A 17,666-nucleotide genomic window follows, 5' to 3' on the forward strand; every position below is an offset into this window, starting at 1 on the left:
AACATTGCTAACTTTGAGAGACGAGGCAGTCCAAGTAACATCAAAACAGTGCTGATTTATTCAAAGGATCACAGGTAAAACTAACATTACACGCTCAGGTATCTTGCACCCCCAAACTGCTCGCAGGCAGATGAAAGATGAAAAGACCCTGAGCCCAACAGGCCTATACATTATATCCCCTCGGTTGGGCTAGCCCCATACTACACAGAAACGTCAACCGAGACGTCTCTGGTGCCAGCTTTGCAGCTGGTCATAACAGTAGTCAAAACATGAAGCAAATCAACGTGTGAATGTGTGTGTCTGTTGATTAAGTGGTGCGTAGATAAAAACATTCTCACAGACTTCTAGTAACATGTCATGACATTAAACATAAGAACATATTATGGCTAAGGCTACCTATCTCCACTAAACATTCCTAATACATAAAGTATCTATCCAATATCTATCTGACTAAAAATACCTAACACTGTGTTCTCATCACACCTGGCCCGCCACGATGATCTCTAACACTGGCGTCAGGTCCATCAGGTTCTTCAGCATGTCCATGATGTCCTCGTGGTCTTTGGCTCCCTCGATGAACTCCTCCAATGTCATCTCACCTGAGGGGTTAAAGGTCAACACTCACTCATTGTACAGCACTTGGTTGCATGTGCCTGGATTCACTAAGCTGTAAGGCTAATGAACTTCTTACACTTGTGTAAAGGACCTGATTGAAAGTAATTCCAGTTGTCCAGTACAAGTAGTACAGTAGACGATACAGTATTTACCACTGACATGTTGTAGTTTTAGTAACAGTACAAGTATCAGTTGGAGCTGTTTGTCAGAAAGCAGCGTCCTTTACCTTCTCCTTTCACATCAATCTTCTCAAATATGAGTGTGACGATCTGTTCGGGGTCGATGTCTCTGTTTCGTGTGATGTTCTGGATGGCCTGCAGGGGGTGGCACATACAGTGTGGGCTCAGAAATCGCAACCCTCGCAGAGCTAAGGATCTCTGTTTCTACCTGGTGTAAAGTTTATGCACTTATTTCTGAATGATCAGTATGAAATTAGAAGTCAGAATTCTGCATCATGTTCTTGAGAATAATAATTTAAAAGGCAAACTGAGAAATTAAGAGAAAATGCAAAGTATTGTTTCAGGAAATAGCAGAGCAAGTATTTAACAAATTTCTGATTAACATGCAGCAGTGAGTGATTTTATTTATTTATTTATTTTTCCCAGGGTTCAGCCTTTTGAGGCACCTGTCCGACTTCTGATAGGTCGAGTTTGTACCTGCAGAGAAAAAAATTCTGTTAGCCTCAGAATATTTGTGGATAAAAATAAATGTAGTTATTTACCCAGAGCGACATGACATTTAATAGAGGTTTCTGTTATAATTTGACATAAATTGGTAAAGTGACTGAAACTATATTCACAGACTATGCATTTTATTAAACATTTAGCAGGTGACTGAAATCCTCCTTCATGTCTAGTGTGTTGAGCCACATTGGTGTGATTTACTGAGAAGATGGTTTCCAGTTCCTCCTTGTCAATCTTTCCATTGCCGTCCCGGTCGAACAGTTTGAAGTACCACTTTAGCTTCTGGTTGATTTCTCCTTTCAGCATCAGACTGACGGCTGCGATGTACTCCACAAAGTCGATGTAACCGTCCTGCAGACACAGGAGGCTGTTTGGATCTGTGTTTCTAAGATAAAAGCATCTGTGAGGGGATGTTCACATCACAGCTGGCGTTTCCCAAATCTGATGTTTGACCTGAAGTTTGCAACCAAGCTCTGCAGACTCAGACTGAACAAACCTGCAGCTGCTCCCACATGTCCCAGATTTACAGCTGAAGTCCTGAGCAAGCGGCAGCAGGTTCACGCAGCAGGCGGGGAACTCAGCAGCCCCTGAGGTGCAGAGTGAACCTACTGTAGGCCAGTAAAAAGTACCAGATAGAGTAGTTCTGTCTGAACTGTACTGAAGTAAAAGTAATGTATAGTAAAGTACATCCATCCATTTTCTTCTGCTTATCTGAGGTTGGTAAAGAACCGGTACACTAAAGTACAAGTACTTCAAAATGTAGTTAAGTACAGTACTTGAGTAAATGTATGTAGTTACTTTTTACCACAGCTTTAATATAGTTTTATTTTTTGCACATCTGTTTTCTCACTGCCTGGATTGTGGGCACTTATTTTCTTCAAACCTGTTTTTGTTAGCTTGTAATCTTTTTATTTTCCGCACTATCTTATTCTACGTCTAATGGTGATTACTCTTACCAGGGGAGCATAAACCAGTCCACAAACCAGAATCTAAGACTCCAAAGTTTAGAGAGATGGAGAGGTTTGATGTTTCAGCCTGAAAGTACTGCTTTCTGAACTTACACACACACACCCTTCGTATGTACGTATTACCCTGTGTGGGTGTGACACGCACCTCGTCCATGTCGAAGGTGAAGAAGACCTGGTCCACGTAGCTGTTGGCATTCTTGTTCAGGCCCCTCAGTCCCAGGATGGCCTTCAGCTCAAATAACGTGATGAGGCCTGATGGAGACTCCCGCATGAACTTGTTGTACCAGTGGTGCATGTCCTCTGCCAGGATATCGTCCAGGTTCGAGCCATGGTTCCCCATGGGTGCAGCCTTACGGGGGCACTGAGGTGAAGCAACACAAAACCTCATGAAAAGGAGAAGGAAGAGATTCTCCTCACTTGTTGAGGAGGAAGACAGGAAGTGTCCTCAGACCCTCAGAGATGTGTGCAGATGGTAGTAAGAGCCTGTTAAAGGGGTCTGCAGTCCTTGTCTTGGACCCCCACAGGGACACATGAGGAGAACAGTGACATAAAGGTCAGAAACCTAGGGGCTGGGCAGCGAGGCCAGCGGGCTTCAGCACAGACCAAACCTCAGGACTCTGACTGTCTGAGGTCCTGGAGGGAGAATCAAGGAAGCTCCTAAAATAACTTGTTAATGAGCTCTGGCCTGCCGGGAGCTGCTGCCAGAGGCTTTAGCCGCAAAGTTCAGCTGAGGGAGGCGGGCTGGTTGAAGAGCTGGTTGCATAAGAGACCCAACAGGGTACCCAGGTTCAGAGAGGTTCCCCGACACAACTCCCACTCAGGACCAGCGCACTGATCTGGACCTTGTAACAGGCACGATATTTAACGGTTTCAGTAAAAACTGACCCACCATGACGCCTCAATAGTATGGTGGAAAGTACGTTTACTTGGGTATTGTGCAATTTTTAGATAAGATTAAATCAGTTAATTTATATAGCACTATAAAACACGAATAACACAAAAACAATAGATTAAAATACCGTAGAATAGAAAAAAAGAATGACAATACAATTTTCTGAGATCTGATACATAAAATGACCACAAAGACATGAAATGACAACAACTAACCAAACCATCTTTGTTGTTTTGCATCTTGTGGTTTTCTGGCATTTTTGTTGTAGTTTCTCCCCCCCCCCATCGTTGGTCTTTCAGAGTTTTTGTGGGACTTTACTGTAGCAGAAATATGCCGTTTAATTGCAGTTTTAGACTTTAAGGCACAAATATGTCGTCTCCAGTTTTAAAGCTAACAGCCACCAGGGTTTGTTTTGCTAAAAAGACATTTTTGTAATGGATCTTTGAATAAGGCTTCAGGCTTCCCTCTGACCGAGTGAAGCATTACCACATGTTAAAAGACGAGCACATATCTTTATTTGGCATTTTACATTTGGTTGTACAACTCTAAAAAGCCTTGGCACTTTAACACATCTGGACACCAACAATCGTACACCATCGTCGTCATCCGCGCCGAAGCCACCGAACAGCAAGAAAACATAGTAGCATCATCACATATTATTCTTACAAAAAGGAACAAATCCAGTGTAAAAAGACTTCGAGTTGAGGATTAATAAAAACACATTCACATCAGTCGTGTTCAGCTTTGTGCTTAAATCACTTCAGAACTATAGCAGTGATTGTTTACAAGACAAAGGTCCTGAGACAGTCTCCTCAGTTCATCCTCAACACATCAGGGAGGAAAAAACTGCGGTGGCAGTTTCCTTCATGTTCCAGTGTCCAGACTCAGAGCTTTCCCATCAGGCCTCAATGCTGCAGAGTCTCCCTCCCAGTACCAGGGCCTCGTCACAGCTGCCCCGACTCGACTGAACACCTGAGACCTCATTGGGCTGAGCTCTGGCTCGGCGTCTCCTGTGGGAGCAATGTAGAAATAACATTATAAAATGATAACTTTGTTTGTATTCACTTTTCAACACAGCAGCTTCACAGAGTGAAGAAACAAAGCTTAAATCTAAATGTCATCTAACATTTTAAACCACAGCAAAATGAGAAAACAAAACAAAAACACGATTTGGTGAAAGTCTGACCTCGTAGAAATGGTTGGAAACCATAGATTTTTAGCAATGCATGTATTTTTTAAGACTATTAGGTGAAATCTTAATCTAAAAATAAACTCATAATTGTCTGTCATATAAACGTGGTGGAAATACACACATAAAGGTCCTCAGAATTGCACTTAAATGAAGCATTAACTCAGATTGTTCCCCCACAGTCTGATAACCCCAGTGACAGTGGGACAGAACGTGGTATTTCCCAGCTACAACCCCCCGCCACGACCCGCCACCTGTAAATTAGCCCTGCCTGCCACCTAGCCGAGGTTAGAAGAAGCATGTTGATAACAGTGAGTAGTCATGTCAAACAGCCATAGAGGAGCTCTGGGCAGCTAAAAGTCTGAACCAGCGGCTGCCAGAGTGAAGAGGTGGCATCTTTTGCACAGAGAGAGTGGGACAAAGAAAGAGCAACAACCAGGGTTAACATGGGTTTGGCTGTGTGACATAGAGAGGGTTAAAAGCAGCCAGAGGACTCGGACTGGGTGAAAAGGTGGCGTTCCTCCTTCTGTTTGTTTTGGTAGCGTTAGCCACCTAGCATGGTCAGGATTACATACACATGGGAAAACATAGCAGAGAACGAGTCGGATTTGGATCAGCTTTATTTGAGCTGATACTGAGGTATTAAATTAAATTGTTCCTGGATCAGCCCTGTACTGACATCGCTGATAATCTAATATCAAGCAAGCAAGTTTGTTGTCTGCGTCTCTCTGCAGCTGAGCTGAATGCATTTGAGAACCAGCTGTAAAATTCTGTTTCTGTGTGTTTTGTTCATTAGTTGGAGGAGCAGAGAGTGGTTAGGTGTGGTTTATGCTGTCAGTTAATTTTGAGTCCCACTGGACTCTGTAGTAAGTGGAGTAGGTTTAAGTTTAACCCTTGAGTAAAAGTAGTTGATTACTTTCCACCATTAGTGAGATGCTGCAGCACAAACAGCCTAGATTGGGAAAACATAGCAGAGAACGAGTCGGATTTGGATCAGCTTTATTTGAGCTGATACTGAGGTATTAAATTAAATTGTTCCTGGATCAGCCCTGTACTGACATCGCTGATAATCTAATATCAAGCAAGCAAGTTTGTTGTCTGCGTCTCTCTGCAGCTGAGCTGAATGCATTTGAGAACCAGCTGTAAAATTCTGTTTCTGTGTGTTTTGTTCATTAGTTCGTAGACTTAACGTAGGAATCACCTCACTCTTTTCTTCTTTGCTGTCTGTGTTTGTCACTACTTCAGTTGAAACCTCATTCTGATTCTTCTCCTGATCTTCCTCCTCCTTCCTTCCTGATGAAGATCCCCCCTCTCCTCCCATGGATCTGTTCTTGCCCTCCTCCTCCTCCTCATAATCTTCTTTGGGCTCAGTCCTTTTCTGACCTTCTTCAGTTTTCTCAGGACACATTGAAGTGTCTGTCTTGTCCTCCACCACCTCATCTGTTTCACCTTCTTTCTTGAAAACCTCTCCTTCTCCTCCTCCTCGTCCCTCCTCCTCGCCTCTTTCTTCTCCTGTTGTTGTCTCATCTTGAGTTGTGTTTGCTACGCCATTGGTAACGCCGACTTCGTCTCCACTGCTGGACTTCCTGTGACGGCGGGACGGAGGGCGTCGCCGGACAGAGTGACGAGGTCGGCTCTGCCAGAGCAGAGACAAACAGGTGAGGTTAACTGTGGCATTGTCGTAAGTGAACACCAAGTAAACAGCTTTAAATATCAACTAGCTGTAACTATCGTGATTCCAAATAATCTACAGCTAGAGACAGATAGTTGTATTTGTTTTTGTGCTTATCTGCTGTTTGTTTGTCTCTGTGCACATTTTGTCAAATTGCAGTCATCCTTTAATTCCCTGTCTGACCTTGTTGACGCTCTGCAGGATGGACCCCTCCACCGCAGACAGAGGGGCTTCGAAGGTGGCGGGGCCTTCCTCTTCAGTTAGTGGGGTGGTGGGGGTTGCTGGGGATGGGGCAGAGGTGGAGGAAGGCAAGGTGAATGTGGGAGACAGCACCCTGATACCAGGGCTCTTTGGAGAGGGTAGCAAGGTGGATGGAGAGAGAGCGAGGTTGGCCTGATAGACAGAGAGAGAGAGAGAGAGAGATGTCAGAGTGCAGCTCTCCCCCATGCCAGCAGAGGGCAGCAGAGTCCACCTGAAACCACCTGGGCTACATCATAATAATCACCTTTATTTAGCCAACTATGTTACACGCACAATTTTGCTTCCGGTACAGAACCAAGGCAGCCATCTGCAGCGCCAACTCACACCAATAGCTCTAACCATAGGGTACATCCCAGTTCCCTTATTTTATCAGTCCTCATTCGAGTCAGAAGTGGTTCCAGTCTGCCGTCTTGGAGGATGTCCCAAAGCTCTTATTCCTGCTCTGAGGAGCGAGGAGGCTGCTGGAGGAGCCGTGAGCAGGAAACACGAGGGCATCCTTCACAGAAAGATGTTATAAACTGACGCCCCTTTATTGGAAATCAGTTGGGGATTGGATGCTTCAGGTGAAGGATCAGAGGAAACCACAGCTCATGTCTCAAAGAACATCTCTCCTTGCATTTTTCCTTGCATCTTATGTTCGACTAAGATGCAAGGAAAAGACAAGTGAGAGAAACATGGATGCAAATGAGGGAATTGGGATTTACCCCGGACCCACCTGCAGCTTCTCAATCAGAGCAGAGTTCCTCTTGGCTTTGGTAGGTTGAGGAGAGGTGACACCTGGAGGCTGTGGACACACACACACACACACTCACACACACACACACACACACACACACACACACACAGACCATGATCATTCTGTGTCTGGCAGCTGAAGACCAGATGGAATGCACCTGTCTGACTGAGTTTTACTGTGAAGGATAACCTTCCTTGTTCAGTAGGTTACCTGTGTATATCACACATATATATAATGTAAATTAAAAATATAGAAAACTGGTGTGGTGTGACACCTGATGAAGGTCAAATAGACTGAAGCCTTGTATATTAGAAATCACAATAAAATTCAGGTGGGCCGGGGCTTTATATTTGAAATGTGCAGATGTTTAATTTTAGCAGGTAAGTGCTAAGTTCTGTGCACAGTATATGTGGTATTACTGTTTCAGCTGCCCTGTTATGTGTTTACACTGCTGAGCTGAAGAGTTAACTAGTTAGTTTCATTCAGTTAGTTTCATTGTCATCCTGACAGTTGGTGAAATCAAAGGATCCTCTCACCTCCTGCTGGTCTTCATGTGGTTTGGGGATGTGTAAGGAGCGAGGAGGTCGTCGTCTGACTGGCTTATCCTGGTAAACAAACACACTCACACTATTAAACCATCAAACTAGTGCAATATTATTTACAGTAGAGTTACTAAAATGTGTAGGTCCGTGTCAGACAGTAGCAGCGCCTCATACAAAGTGTTAAGGCCATGTGTCAGCAGGACAAACAGAGTTATTCTCACATTTTCCTTGTTTTGGTCTGACATGGCAAAGCTGCCACGTGTCTGTGTGGGTCGCGTGTTTCCTGAACTTGTTGCGATTTATTCCAGAAACTGTTTTCTCTTTCTGCACGAAATTGTTTCCTGCTATTCTTTATACTCCTCACATCTAGAAGTTGAAATATTTTAAAACTTGTTTCTCTTTTGATTTGATCACATTTTGTAAAATTTTGCTAAAGTTACAGGAATAAAACAAACAAGAGGCGAAGAAGTGCCATTCAGTTAGTTTCATGAATCTGAGACATAATTTCTAATGGCTGCATGTGTTTTGGTCAGCAACATGAAAAAGCCTCAAATATGAATAAAACTCAGTTCAAGAAGATTCACTGTGTCTGTTAAAGGGTAATTCCTGTGTTTTCGGTGTTTAATTACAGCGTTACTTTCTGTCCGTGTTGAAGAACCACAGACTTGAACAAGTTGCTGCTCTGGTGTTTATTTTGGTCAGTGCACAGACGTGGGACATTAAACTCACCGTTTCCTTCCCAGCAGCGTCGTGCACAGGAGCCGCGCCGCTGAACCTTCCTGCAAGTTCGGCCACAGAGCGCCGGGAGGGAGCCTCCTCCTGAGGAAGGATGACACCCAGGTAAATGCCAGCTGTTTGTCCAGCACAGAGCGCCATATGCAGGGAAATGTGACAGCCACTGCTGCTCATCTACATCAAATACTTCATCTTCTGCTTTACTGCTGTGCTACAACTATTACAACTATGATTACTACTACTACTAAGAGTGTGCTAGTACTGTTACTCTTACTACTGTTTCTACTAGAGAAGAGACACAATGGACATCAGAGAGATGACAAATGACCATCACAGCCGTAACGCTTAGATCTGTGTGTTGCTGCTTCACACCCGTGTGTGTCTGTGGCCTGTAGCTGCTCCGATGTGAGCATCTCTCAGGTCCTGTGCTGCCACTGCCTTGTGGAGTTTGGGGTTGCACCCAGCAGCTACTTGCTGATATCATTGCATACTAGATTATTTAAAGTTGTTTATCTGGTGTTCTTTTATTACACAAAATAATGGGTGCGACTATTGATAACGTTCAGTTTAACGTAAAGGACCACAGACATGGATGAGACATCACCACTTCCCCTCCACTATGCGAAAGTGAAGCCAAATTATTGTGAATATGGCGACAGCCATCTTGGTTTTTTGTTGCCACTTTCTGGGTAGTGGCATCCGAGTAGCTGAGTGACATATCAGATGCTGGTCAAAGCTGTCAGTCATCTGAAATACACACCTTTTTATATCTTCAATAGAAAGAAAGTCACTTTCAGCTTTTCCCGTTTAGGGGTCACCACAGCAAATCGTCACACTGACGACTCACATTGACATTTGGCACGTGTTTTACGCCGGATGCCCTTCCTGACGTAACCCTGACTCAAGCCCGGGCCGCGGCGGTGAGAGCACTGTGCCTTAACCACTAGCCTTAACCACTAGCCTACCGAAAAATTTGTTTTTATATCGTCAATAACCTATTAAAAACAAGAAAATCGACCACTTCTACACACATCAGTGTGATGATAATCACCTAAAGCCACAGAAGTGACCTCTGGGAAAAATTTGTCTGATTTGTGCTTTGAGTTCTAGTTTTGTCCCACCCTTTAACATGGAGGATGCGGGGTCTATGACCTATATTGCAACCAGCCACCAGGGGGGTGTGACTCCAAGCAGCTGTCACATCGTCCATGTTTGTATTCAGTCTATGACAAAGACTGCTCTTCCTTTACAACCGTGTCCCAGTTAACATGTAGGAGAACAGCATTTCCACACTCCAGGCAAAACACTGAGGGGGTCCTGCCTTTATCGTTTCAGCTGCAACACTAATACCTTTACTACTGCAGTATTACAGTCGGAGCCTCCCCGCGCTGCAGGTTACTTCCTGTCTGTGGTGGCAGTGTGACCATGTTAGGAAGGAAGTGCCAGTGTTGTCATGTCACAGGCCGCTGCTCATTGGAGCTGCAGCTCTGAGGTGCTGCCACCCTGTAGTGCTACTACTACTCGTACTGCAACTCCTAATAATTTATTTCTAGTAGAGCTACCACTTCTGGTACTGCTTTTGCTACTGCTGATTCTTGTAAAACTTCCAGTACTTTACCACCTCTGCTATTACTCCTACTCCCACTGCTACTACTACTTGCTTCTACTGAAGCTGCTGTTGCTCCTGCTACAACCACTACTTCTACTGGTCCTGGTACTGCTGCTGCTCCTATTACTCCTACTCCTACTACTGGATCTTCCAGTTCTACTTCTTCTACTGCTGCTGCTGATACTGCTACTATTACATTGCAGTCACAGTTGCAGATACAAACTAACAGTAGTAGTACTGTAGTAGTTGTAGTATTTGGCTTTTTTTTTAACCTGTAGTTTTCTGCTACTACAGATACTGTGACCATCTGACCTTGCAGTAGGGTTACTGGCTGGTCATGATGCCTCACTGGCATCCCACAGTACGTGTCTAATAAGGGATCACACAACGCTCACAGCTGTTGACGTGGGGTTGATCCACGTCCATCTCAGCTGAAGGACTCGCATTGCTGACATTCAGCAGATAATGAAATCGCCTGGAGGACACACACACACGTGTATATACACACACACACACACACACGCAGTGTAGTCGACCTACAAACTGAAGACAGAGATGAAACGTCAACCGTTAAACCACTTCCTCTGTCTCAGCGTGTGTGTTCATCCCTGGTGTTGTTCAAGCTTAGAGCAGCTGCTCTTCACACTGGTTCACACACGGTTAGAACATTTGCACCAGATTAAAGACCCAGGCTGAGTTTCCACAGTCACAGGACTTTTCCACATCAGTGTCCAGGTTTTAGATTTGTTGCTCCCAGCAGCCTCATTTTTTCCCCTTCATTACTACATCTCCCATGAGGCTTTGGCATCATGGTGGTGATTCCTGTTCCTCTGGGTTTCACTGCTCAGTGTTTATCTCGGAGTACAACCATAAACCATGTGTGACCTTACAGGTCCACTCACCAGCTTTACTGGCAGATATGTGCTATTGTTTATACATGGGCTGGCATTTCAGGGCATCTATGTCCTGCAGGACTTCCACTGTTGACCCCAGCTGTCTGATGGAAAGTGAGTCAGCCAGAGGCAGGTGTAGAGGATAGAGAGTTGGACCTGGACTTAATGAATGGCAGCGGAGCTTGAAACTAAATACAGGCCCCGTCCGGGTCCTTTTGTGGTTATCATGTCTGTGTGGTCATCCAGCTCTGAAGTTGTTTTACATCTCATATTACTTGTTTTGAGTCTCACTGCAGTCCTTTGGCATCTTTGAGCCTCTTTGATTCATTTGAGTTTCTTTGTGGTTCACCTCATACAGAGGTTCTGGTCCTGGGGTCCTGGGTCTGCAGCCCGTTGGCCCGTTCAGTGATGATAATAAGGCAGCTACTTTGATCCTGTCTGACTAATCCTCATGGAAGTTGCATTGGAAAATAACTGGTCACTAAAATTGGACAAAACCAGATGGACAGATTCCCTCCAGGTGGTGACCTGAGACTGAGATCCACTGGCTTCAGTTATAAATTCCTTCTCATCATTAAACGGTTTGTCCCCATGTCATGAACTAATGCTGTGTTCACATAATACCAAAGTATACTCACACTGAGTTGGGAGGGTGTTAGGGTCAGAGAGGTCACGGATCTCTGTGAGTTGAGTTTTTCACGTTGCCATTGAGTGAGTTTCTTTTCATCTGTCATTGTGTGTTTTCAGTTTTCACGTTAGAAAACCTGAGTGGAAACATTTCAGTGTGCCTGAAAAAAAAACCCTTTTAGAGTATCTGACAGCAAATCTGGGTAAACGCTGCGTCGTTGGTGACACAGTTTGCTTTCATCATCACTATGATGTTGTGTGGACTCGTCACTGCTGATGTTAATGAAAGCTTGAGCTGCAGTAACCTATCATCAGCACACACACACATACAGCTGCTGTTATTTAACCTGACAACAATTCCAGAAAACCAACATGAGCCTCACACAGTATTTTCTATCTGAAGAATAAACATGGTTTTACGTTTCACACACATCATCATTGCTTTGTCAGCCAGAACAGGTCTGATGTGCTTTTGCATCCCTGTGTTGAGGTCCACGTGTGGGATGGTTTGCATTCTGTCTGTGGAGGTCTGCAGCCTTTGTCACACAGAGAAATGTACTGGTCCACAAATATGTGGTGTGTTTAAGTGCTGTTGGAAAGCTCCGACATCCAACCTTCGATTTGTGCTCACGCGGAATTTAAAAGAGAGAAACAGTCTTTGTTAAAACACAAAGTGTGTGTGAGAACACCAGGGGAAACTACTTCTCAACAGATATTTAAGTAGGAAATACTCATATGTATTTAATGTCCTATGAAGTAAAATAGATTTCTGCAGAAAACCGTTTGCAGTTTAATGCATTCAGCTGCAGCACATACAAGATGAACCAATGCAGCTGTAACAAAAGGAACCAATGACCTGGGGACTTTGTGCTCCACACGTGGGGCACGTCGATGACCATGTTGGTGAGCCCGGTGCAGTGGCTCGTCTCTCTTCGTTAAATCTAACCTGAAAGTTTGGTATTACCCTACACTATCAGAAATGAGCAGAGATGTATTTGGAAGCTGAATGAAAGCATTTACAGCATCTTCCTGAAACGGCTCCTCTTGAGCTCCACCGTGACCCCAGAAAACAGAGAAACAGGACGACCATGCACACACAGACTGAGAGAAAAGTTAGTTTTACCTCCATCCTGCTCGTCGTCTCTTGGTGGCCTCGTCTTATGTCAAGCGTGTGAAGAGGGAGGGAGAGGCCTGAAGGTTAAATATAGAACCAGACTCACTCCTGACACCCAGTGAGGCAGAGAGGGCGGCTCATGTTCTGTCACATGCTGGTCGTGTTTGCCTGCTGCTCGTCCTGTAGCTTCATGCTAATTATTTACAGCCCATTGTAGCTTAATGTTGACAGAATTCAAGTGTCAGTGAGTGGTGGCATTAATGCAGCCGAAAACATTTACTGAGGTTAAAGAACCAGTACAAAGGTGTAAAAGTACTGCGTTTAAAGTGTAAAAGTTGCAGCAGAACTAAAGTGATTAAAGTACTCGGCTACTGTGACTGAATGCTAGTGATTTACCTCTGTTATTATCAAAATCAGAAATGACAGATTTGATCAGATTTCACTGTGGTCAAAATCAGTTTTTACTGTGTGACAAACATTTTTGTTGGATACGTCAAAAGGTTTTCAGTGACAACACGACACTGATGAACAAACACGGTGACCACGGTGTTAACTGTTAGGGATTCTCTCTGCGGGCTGATTGTCAGACAGGTGTCAACCACAAAACTGGTGAATAATTAGTAAAATGATTGTCGATGTTTTACTGTGGGATACTGTAGTGAAACGTGAAAAAGTACTAGAATAATCAATTTAATGTAAAACAGACTTTCATGTTGTTTTTCATACTTTCATGCTCAATAGACCAGAATGCAATGCAGCTATTTTCTCTCTGCGTATATTTTCAGATCATTTGGTTGAAGAGGAAGCTGCAGCCCGTCGTTGCTGTGCAGGATGTCTCCGCCTCCTCCTCCCTGAAGGGAAGTTGAGTCACACAAGCAGAGAAAATGTCTTCTTTCATTTCACCTTTTGTTGTTTCTTCACTTCTGCCTTCAAACTGAAGTTTTCATCACCCTGGTTACATAACAGTAAATTGTGAAACTAATGCCTATGGTAAAATTGAAAGGTGCAGCACAGGGGAACATTTTTTTGAATGAGGTTTTAAATTGAGGACTTGTTTCCCGTTGCAGACAGCACTCTGGGATCTGACACAGTTTTCTTCCAAACAAAAGAAGGTTTAAAGTTTATGTTGATGTCAAAGCAATAAAATCCTCTTCCCCTTTCAGACATGTTGCCGTTTATCTTTTGACCAATCAGCACTTGGCGGTTTGTCCTCTGAGCAGAAGGAACAGTACGCGGTTGGAGGGGAGGAGTGAAGCAGCTGCGGAGGAAGAAACCTTATAAGGTGAAATTAATGCCACCAGAAATGTGACCAGAAAGATGTTGCACAACATCACAGCTTCAGTCAATAACACATGGAAATGGAAACCCACACCCAGAAAATCTTCCCTGTGGAAAGACGGACATCTGAGGCTGTTTCGAGTTGGAACAGAGCTGTGGACTCGAGTCGGACTCGAGTTACAAATTTCACAACTTTAGATTTTAGCTGACAAAATCCAGCAAGTCTTCACCACCACTGACTCACCTCCACCGTCTGACTCTGATGGGACCAAAGATTATACATCATGTTAGTTACACACCAACTTGGTGTTCAACCCAACCATCACATTCAGCTGTTTGGTCAGCAAAAACAGAAGGCAGCTACAGGAAGCTCAGACGTTAGAAGTGTCCTGTGTGACAGAAACAGCGCACAGAAACACTCCTGATCAAATATTATTAGTCTTAGTTTCTCTTTCTGGAAGTTCGAACATTAAATTTGGTGACGTCACCTAATGGCCTGCTTAAGACCTGGATTTGGATTAGGTCTTGATGTGGAACCTGGCTTGGGACATTTTGGTCTTGACAGAGGACTTGGTTAGTTTCTGGTCTTAACTTGGAATGTGACTTGGGAGCTCGTACTCAGAAACTCTGACTTAGCTGTGACTCGTGTATTGTGATGTAAACCAGAGTTCACACCTGCAGACAGTGACACTGAAGTTAATTTAATGTGTTTTATTTGGGGGAAAGTGTTTAATCACATGAAACTGCAGAACATATTTCACTTGAATTTATCTTGAAGTGTTTCTGTATGTTTTGTGAAAACAAATCTTCACCTTTTCACTCACTCCAGGGGAGAATAACTTAAACCTTCAATGGACATATTCAGTTGGAGAAGTCAAATTATTGGTACTTAAAACAGTAAACCACTGGACTTGACTCATCAGACCGAGCGTGGCCTCCCATCAGTCTACTGTAGTTCCCCAGGTGGCTCTGTGCTGCCACCTGGTGGTTACACTTTCATCATAGAGATTTCCCAAGCAGCTGACAGGCCAGTGAAAGCACCACCTTCAGTCAATATTGCCGGAGTGAACAAACAGTGAGGCACTGAAGTGGAGGCTTAATTATTTTTGTCATGGCCTGTGCTTGGCCTGAGCTGAGAGTTGGCATCAGGCGCCACAGAGACAAAGCAACATTCCAGCTCCGACCTGCAGCTGTGGTCAAAACAGTCAGCTGCAGATGAAAGACGACTGAGAGGAACTTTACATACAGCCCAACTAAGCTGTTCAAGTAAACTCAGTGCGGCCTTGATTCTGTTGTATGCTTCTGGTCACAGCAGCTCACTGACACCGGCCTTCACTTGACATCCAGTCTGTCCCATGTAGGTCTGTGGTGGGGAGGACGGCGTCAGCTTCACTGGGTCGTTTTGGAAAGGTGTGTTTCCATTCACCTGTTGTGATGAGCTTTTTCACTGTATGCATGAAACCCTGTATTGAAATGTGGAGCTGAAGGAAGTTCTTCTTTTTAGTGAGCTGGAGGGAAACGCTGGCAAGCTGAGGAACAGACGCCTGAGAGTGACCAGAGAGTGTGAAGCGGGGCGTTCACGAGCACGGCCTGATTCATTTGGAAGCACTGACTGATTCAAGGACAGAGACCAGGTGATTGGAAAGCACAGACTAGCACAAGTTATTAATCAGAGAGAATGAAATATCTCACCAAGTCAATAAATGTAGTAAACCAAGAGCAAGACTTACTCCAAGAGCAGGAATTAAATCATTGGAGGGCGTGATCTTTGATTTGAGCGGGAGTGTTATTTAAAAGTATGATTTATTTATGTGAGATGACAGCAGTCACGAGAACGATTTATTAACTTGAAAATATAACTTATCAGTGTGTGTGTTTACCCAGCCATCTAAAAGCACTGTTTATTGAATCAAGAGCACAAGTGAAGTTAGTCAGGAGCCTGAGCTGTACATCCCCAGCATGACTTGGCTCATTAAAGCAGGACTAAAATAACTGAAGCAGTGAATGCGAAGAAGAATGTTTTAAGAGAATGAATTTGATCAGGACACAGGAAGTCACTTGAGATTTATTGATCACACAGATTCACTGTTAGAGCACATTTTACATTAAATTAGAAAACATGATTTATTATTTCTACAGCACGAATTCCTGACTGTTGGTTTAGTTTTCACCGACCAGACGTGTTGCCGTGCGTCGAGAAGACACAGCGGCCTCCAGTCGGTTGTTTGTAGCAGAGTTTAGATTCCTAAAACCAGTAAACTGATTGGTTTTCTGGCCTCGCCTGCCAGGATTTCTGGGTAATGAAGTCCTCACATCTTTCAAATAAAAGATAAATTAAAATTGAATATCAGCTGAACTGAATCACAGTCGCTACAAATGTATCAGATCTTACGCACCACGTATCGAGGTGCGTATCGAATCGTGCGAAGGAGAGATACCCGCCCCTAGTATTGATTCATGATCGGATTATTTCCCTGATTAATCATTTAGTCTATGAAATGCCAGACACTGGTAAAACTGCCTGTTCCAGCCTCTGACAGCCAAATGGCTTGTTTTGGTCATGCAGTCCATTGAACTGAGTTTCAGTTTACAGTAACATCAAACAGATGCCAGAAACTCAGAATCTTTAACATTTGGATTTGAAAAACAATTAGAACCACAAGTCATTTTTACTAATTAATCCTCTTGCCAAAACGCACTAACAATGAATCAAAGCATATGATAAACCTGATCCACTTTGTGTGATCACAGAATAAGTCATTTCAATCAAGGGTTTGACAGGTGTGGGTGCCGTCATGCACCACCATCAACACGGAGCCCCTGGACTGCCAAAGCCCAGATCATAAAATCCGTTATGAAATAAACGTCTGAAGCAAAAATATGCAATGCATGCCGACCACGCGGGTTCCCATCATTCATCTGACCTGCAGGTCAACAGTTAAACTGTGACTCAGCTGGATGATTTGGTCCTCGGTATCCCATAATCCCCTGCACACCAGTCATCTGAATTCTGTAAACTGACTGTGTTAAACTGTACATACTATGAGACAGCTGTTCAAGTCAGACTTGTTGTGTCTTTGGTCGTGATGATCTCGAGGTAAACAGCAGAAATACAGCATTAATTTTACAGCACAGCGTCCTGTCAAGTGCTGCTTGTGCGCATGGGCAGAGACGCTTGTGGGTTTTTGGTGAATTTGCAGTCAGTGCAAAATTCGCTGAGCATCAGGGACAAGAAATAATGTAGGTAGGATGATAAACTGTGGGAGCTAGCACGGCTAGCACGCTAACAGCAGCACTATGCTCTGTCATCTCTCTTGTACTGCTTCTGCTCTCTGACCTGCTGTTGTAAAACAACATGCACAAACTATATTTCTTGAATGAGAAGTCGGTGCCCCCACCTCTCTCAAACCAGACGGACCCTGGACAGCATCTCAGCTTCCTGGTGGGTTAACTCGCCTGGTTCCACAGCATATTGTGGCCTGACTGCACCACAGAAGAGGCAGAGCCAGGAGCCAACTCTGATCCACTTCTTCTTTGGTCTGAACTTGAGGAAAACCGTCTTTTATTCTGTATCAAATCAAATTTTATTTGTATAGCGCCAAATCACAACAAAAGTCATCTCAGGACACTTTACAAAGTAAGGTCCAGACCTTACTGTTATCAATATTATTACATAGGGAAAACCCAACAAATCCCCCTTGAGCAAGCACTTGGCGACAGTGGGGAGGAAAAACTCCCTTTAACAGAAGAAACCTCCGACAGACCCCAGCTCTTGGTGGGCGGCCTTCTGTCTCGACCAGTTTGGGTGAGTGGATAGAGAAGAGACAAAAGAAGAAAAGCAACAAGACACAA

The 17,666-nt window shown here is 44.0% G+C and overlaps 2 protein-coding genes and 1 long non-coding RNA gene across 8 annotated transcripts in view; 1 reads left to right on the plus strand and 2 right to left on the minus strand.

Moving 5' to 3' along the window:
• Positions 1 to 456: 456 nt before the first annotated feature.
• On the minus strand, positions 457 to 2,703 carry guca1d (guanylate cyclase activator 1d). The gene is made up of 4 exons (XM_020624329.1): positions 2,412 to 2,703; positions 1,500 to 1,649; positions 842 to 929; positions 457 to 599 (listed from the first exon to the last, which is right to left on the minus strand). Exons 1-4 carry the CDS (start codon positions 2,652 to 2,654, stop codon positions 478 to 480), a joined length of 603 nt encoding a protein of 200 aa, XP_020479985.1. The 5' UTR covers positions 2,655 to 2,703; the 3' UTR covers positions 457 to 477.
• A 948-nt stretch (positions 2,704 to 3,651) lies between these two features.
• Positions 3,652 to 12,634, minus strand: dub (duboraya). Of its 3 annotated transcripts, XM_020624345.1 has the most exons (8): positions 12,546 to 12,607; positions 11,434 to 11,583; positions 8,288 to 8,377; positions 7,553 to 7,621; positions 6,996 to 7,064; positions 6,203 to 6,412; positions 5,549 to 5,983; positions 3,652 to 4,168 (listed from the first exon to the last, which is right to left on the minus strand). In XM_020624345.1, exons 2-8 carry the CDS (start codon positions 11,527 to 11,529, stop codon positions 4,139 to 4,141), a joined length of 999 nt encoding a protein of 332 aa, XP_020480001.1. In that variant the 5' UTR covers positions 11,530 to 11,583; positions 12,546 to 12,607; the 3' UTR covers positions 3,652 to 4,138. The 3 variants fall into 3 exon arrangements, with proteins under 3 accessions (XP_020480001.1, XP_020480003.1, XP_020480002.1); XM_020624347.1 differs by lacking the exon at positions 11,434 to 11,583 and having other exon boundaries at positions 12,546 to 12,634; XM_020624346.1 differs by lacking the exons at positions 11,434 to 11,583; positions 12,546 to 12,607 and having other exon boundaries at positions 8,288 to 8,637.
• LOC109974243 (uncharacterized) overlaps positions 5,931 to 17,666 on the plus strand; it is a 17,939-nt gene continuing 6,203 nt past the window's right edge. For 2 of the 4 annotated variants that reach the window (XR_002276944.1, XR_002276947.1), the window contains exons 1-5: positions 6,428 to 7,035; positions 7,527 to 7,624; positions 8,302 to 8,398; positions 13,322 to 15,224; positions 15,319 to 15,448. This is a non-coding gene — a long non-coding RNA (uncharacterized LOC109974243). Of the gene's footprint in view, positions 6,006 to 6,427; positions 7,036 to 7,526; positions 7,625 to 8,301; positions 8,399 to 13,321; positions 15,225 to 15,318; positions 15,449 to 17,666 lie in introns of those variants that run through there. The other 2 variants (XR_002276945.1, XR_002276946.1) reach the window with 2 other exon arrangements.

The sequence above is a fragment of the Monopterus albus genome, unplaced genomic scaffold (assembly GCF_001952655.1).
Source record: "Monopterus albus unplaced genomic scaffold, M_albus_1.0 scaffold325.1, whole genome shotgun sequence".
In the NCBI taxonomy this organism is placed as follows: domain Eukaryota; kingdom Metazoa; phylum Chordata; class Actinopteri; order Synbranchiformes; family Synbranchidae; genus Monopterus; species Monopterus albus.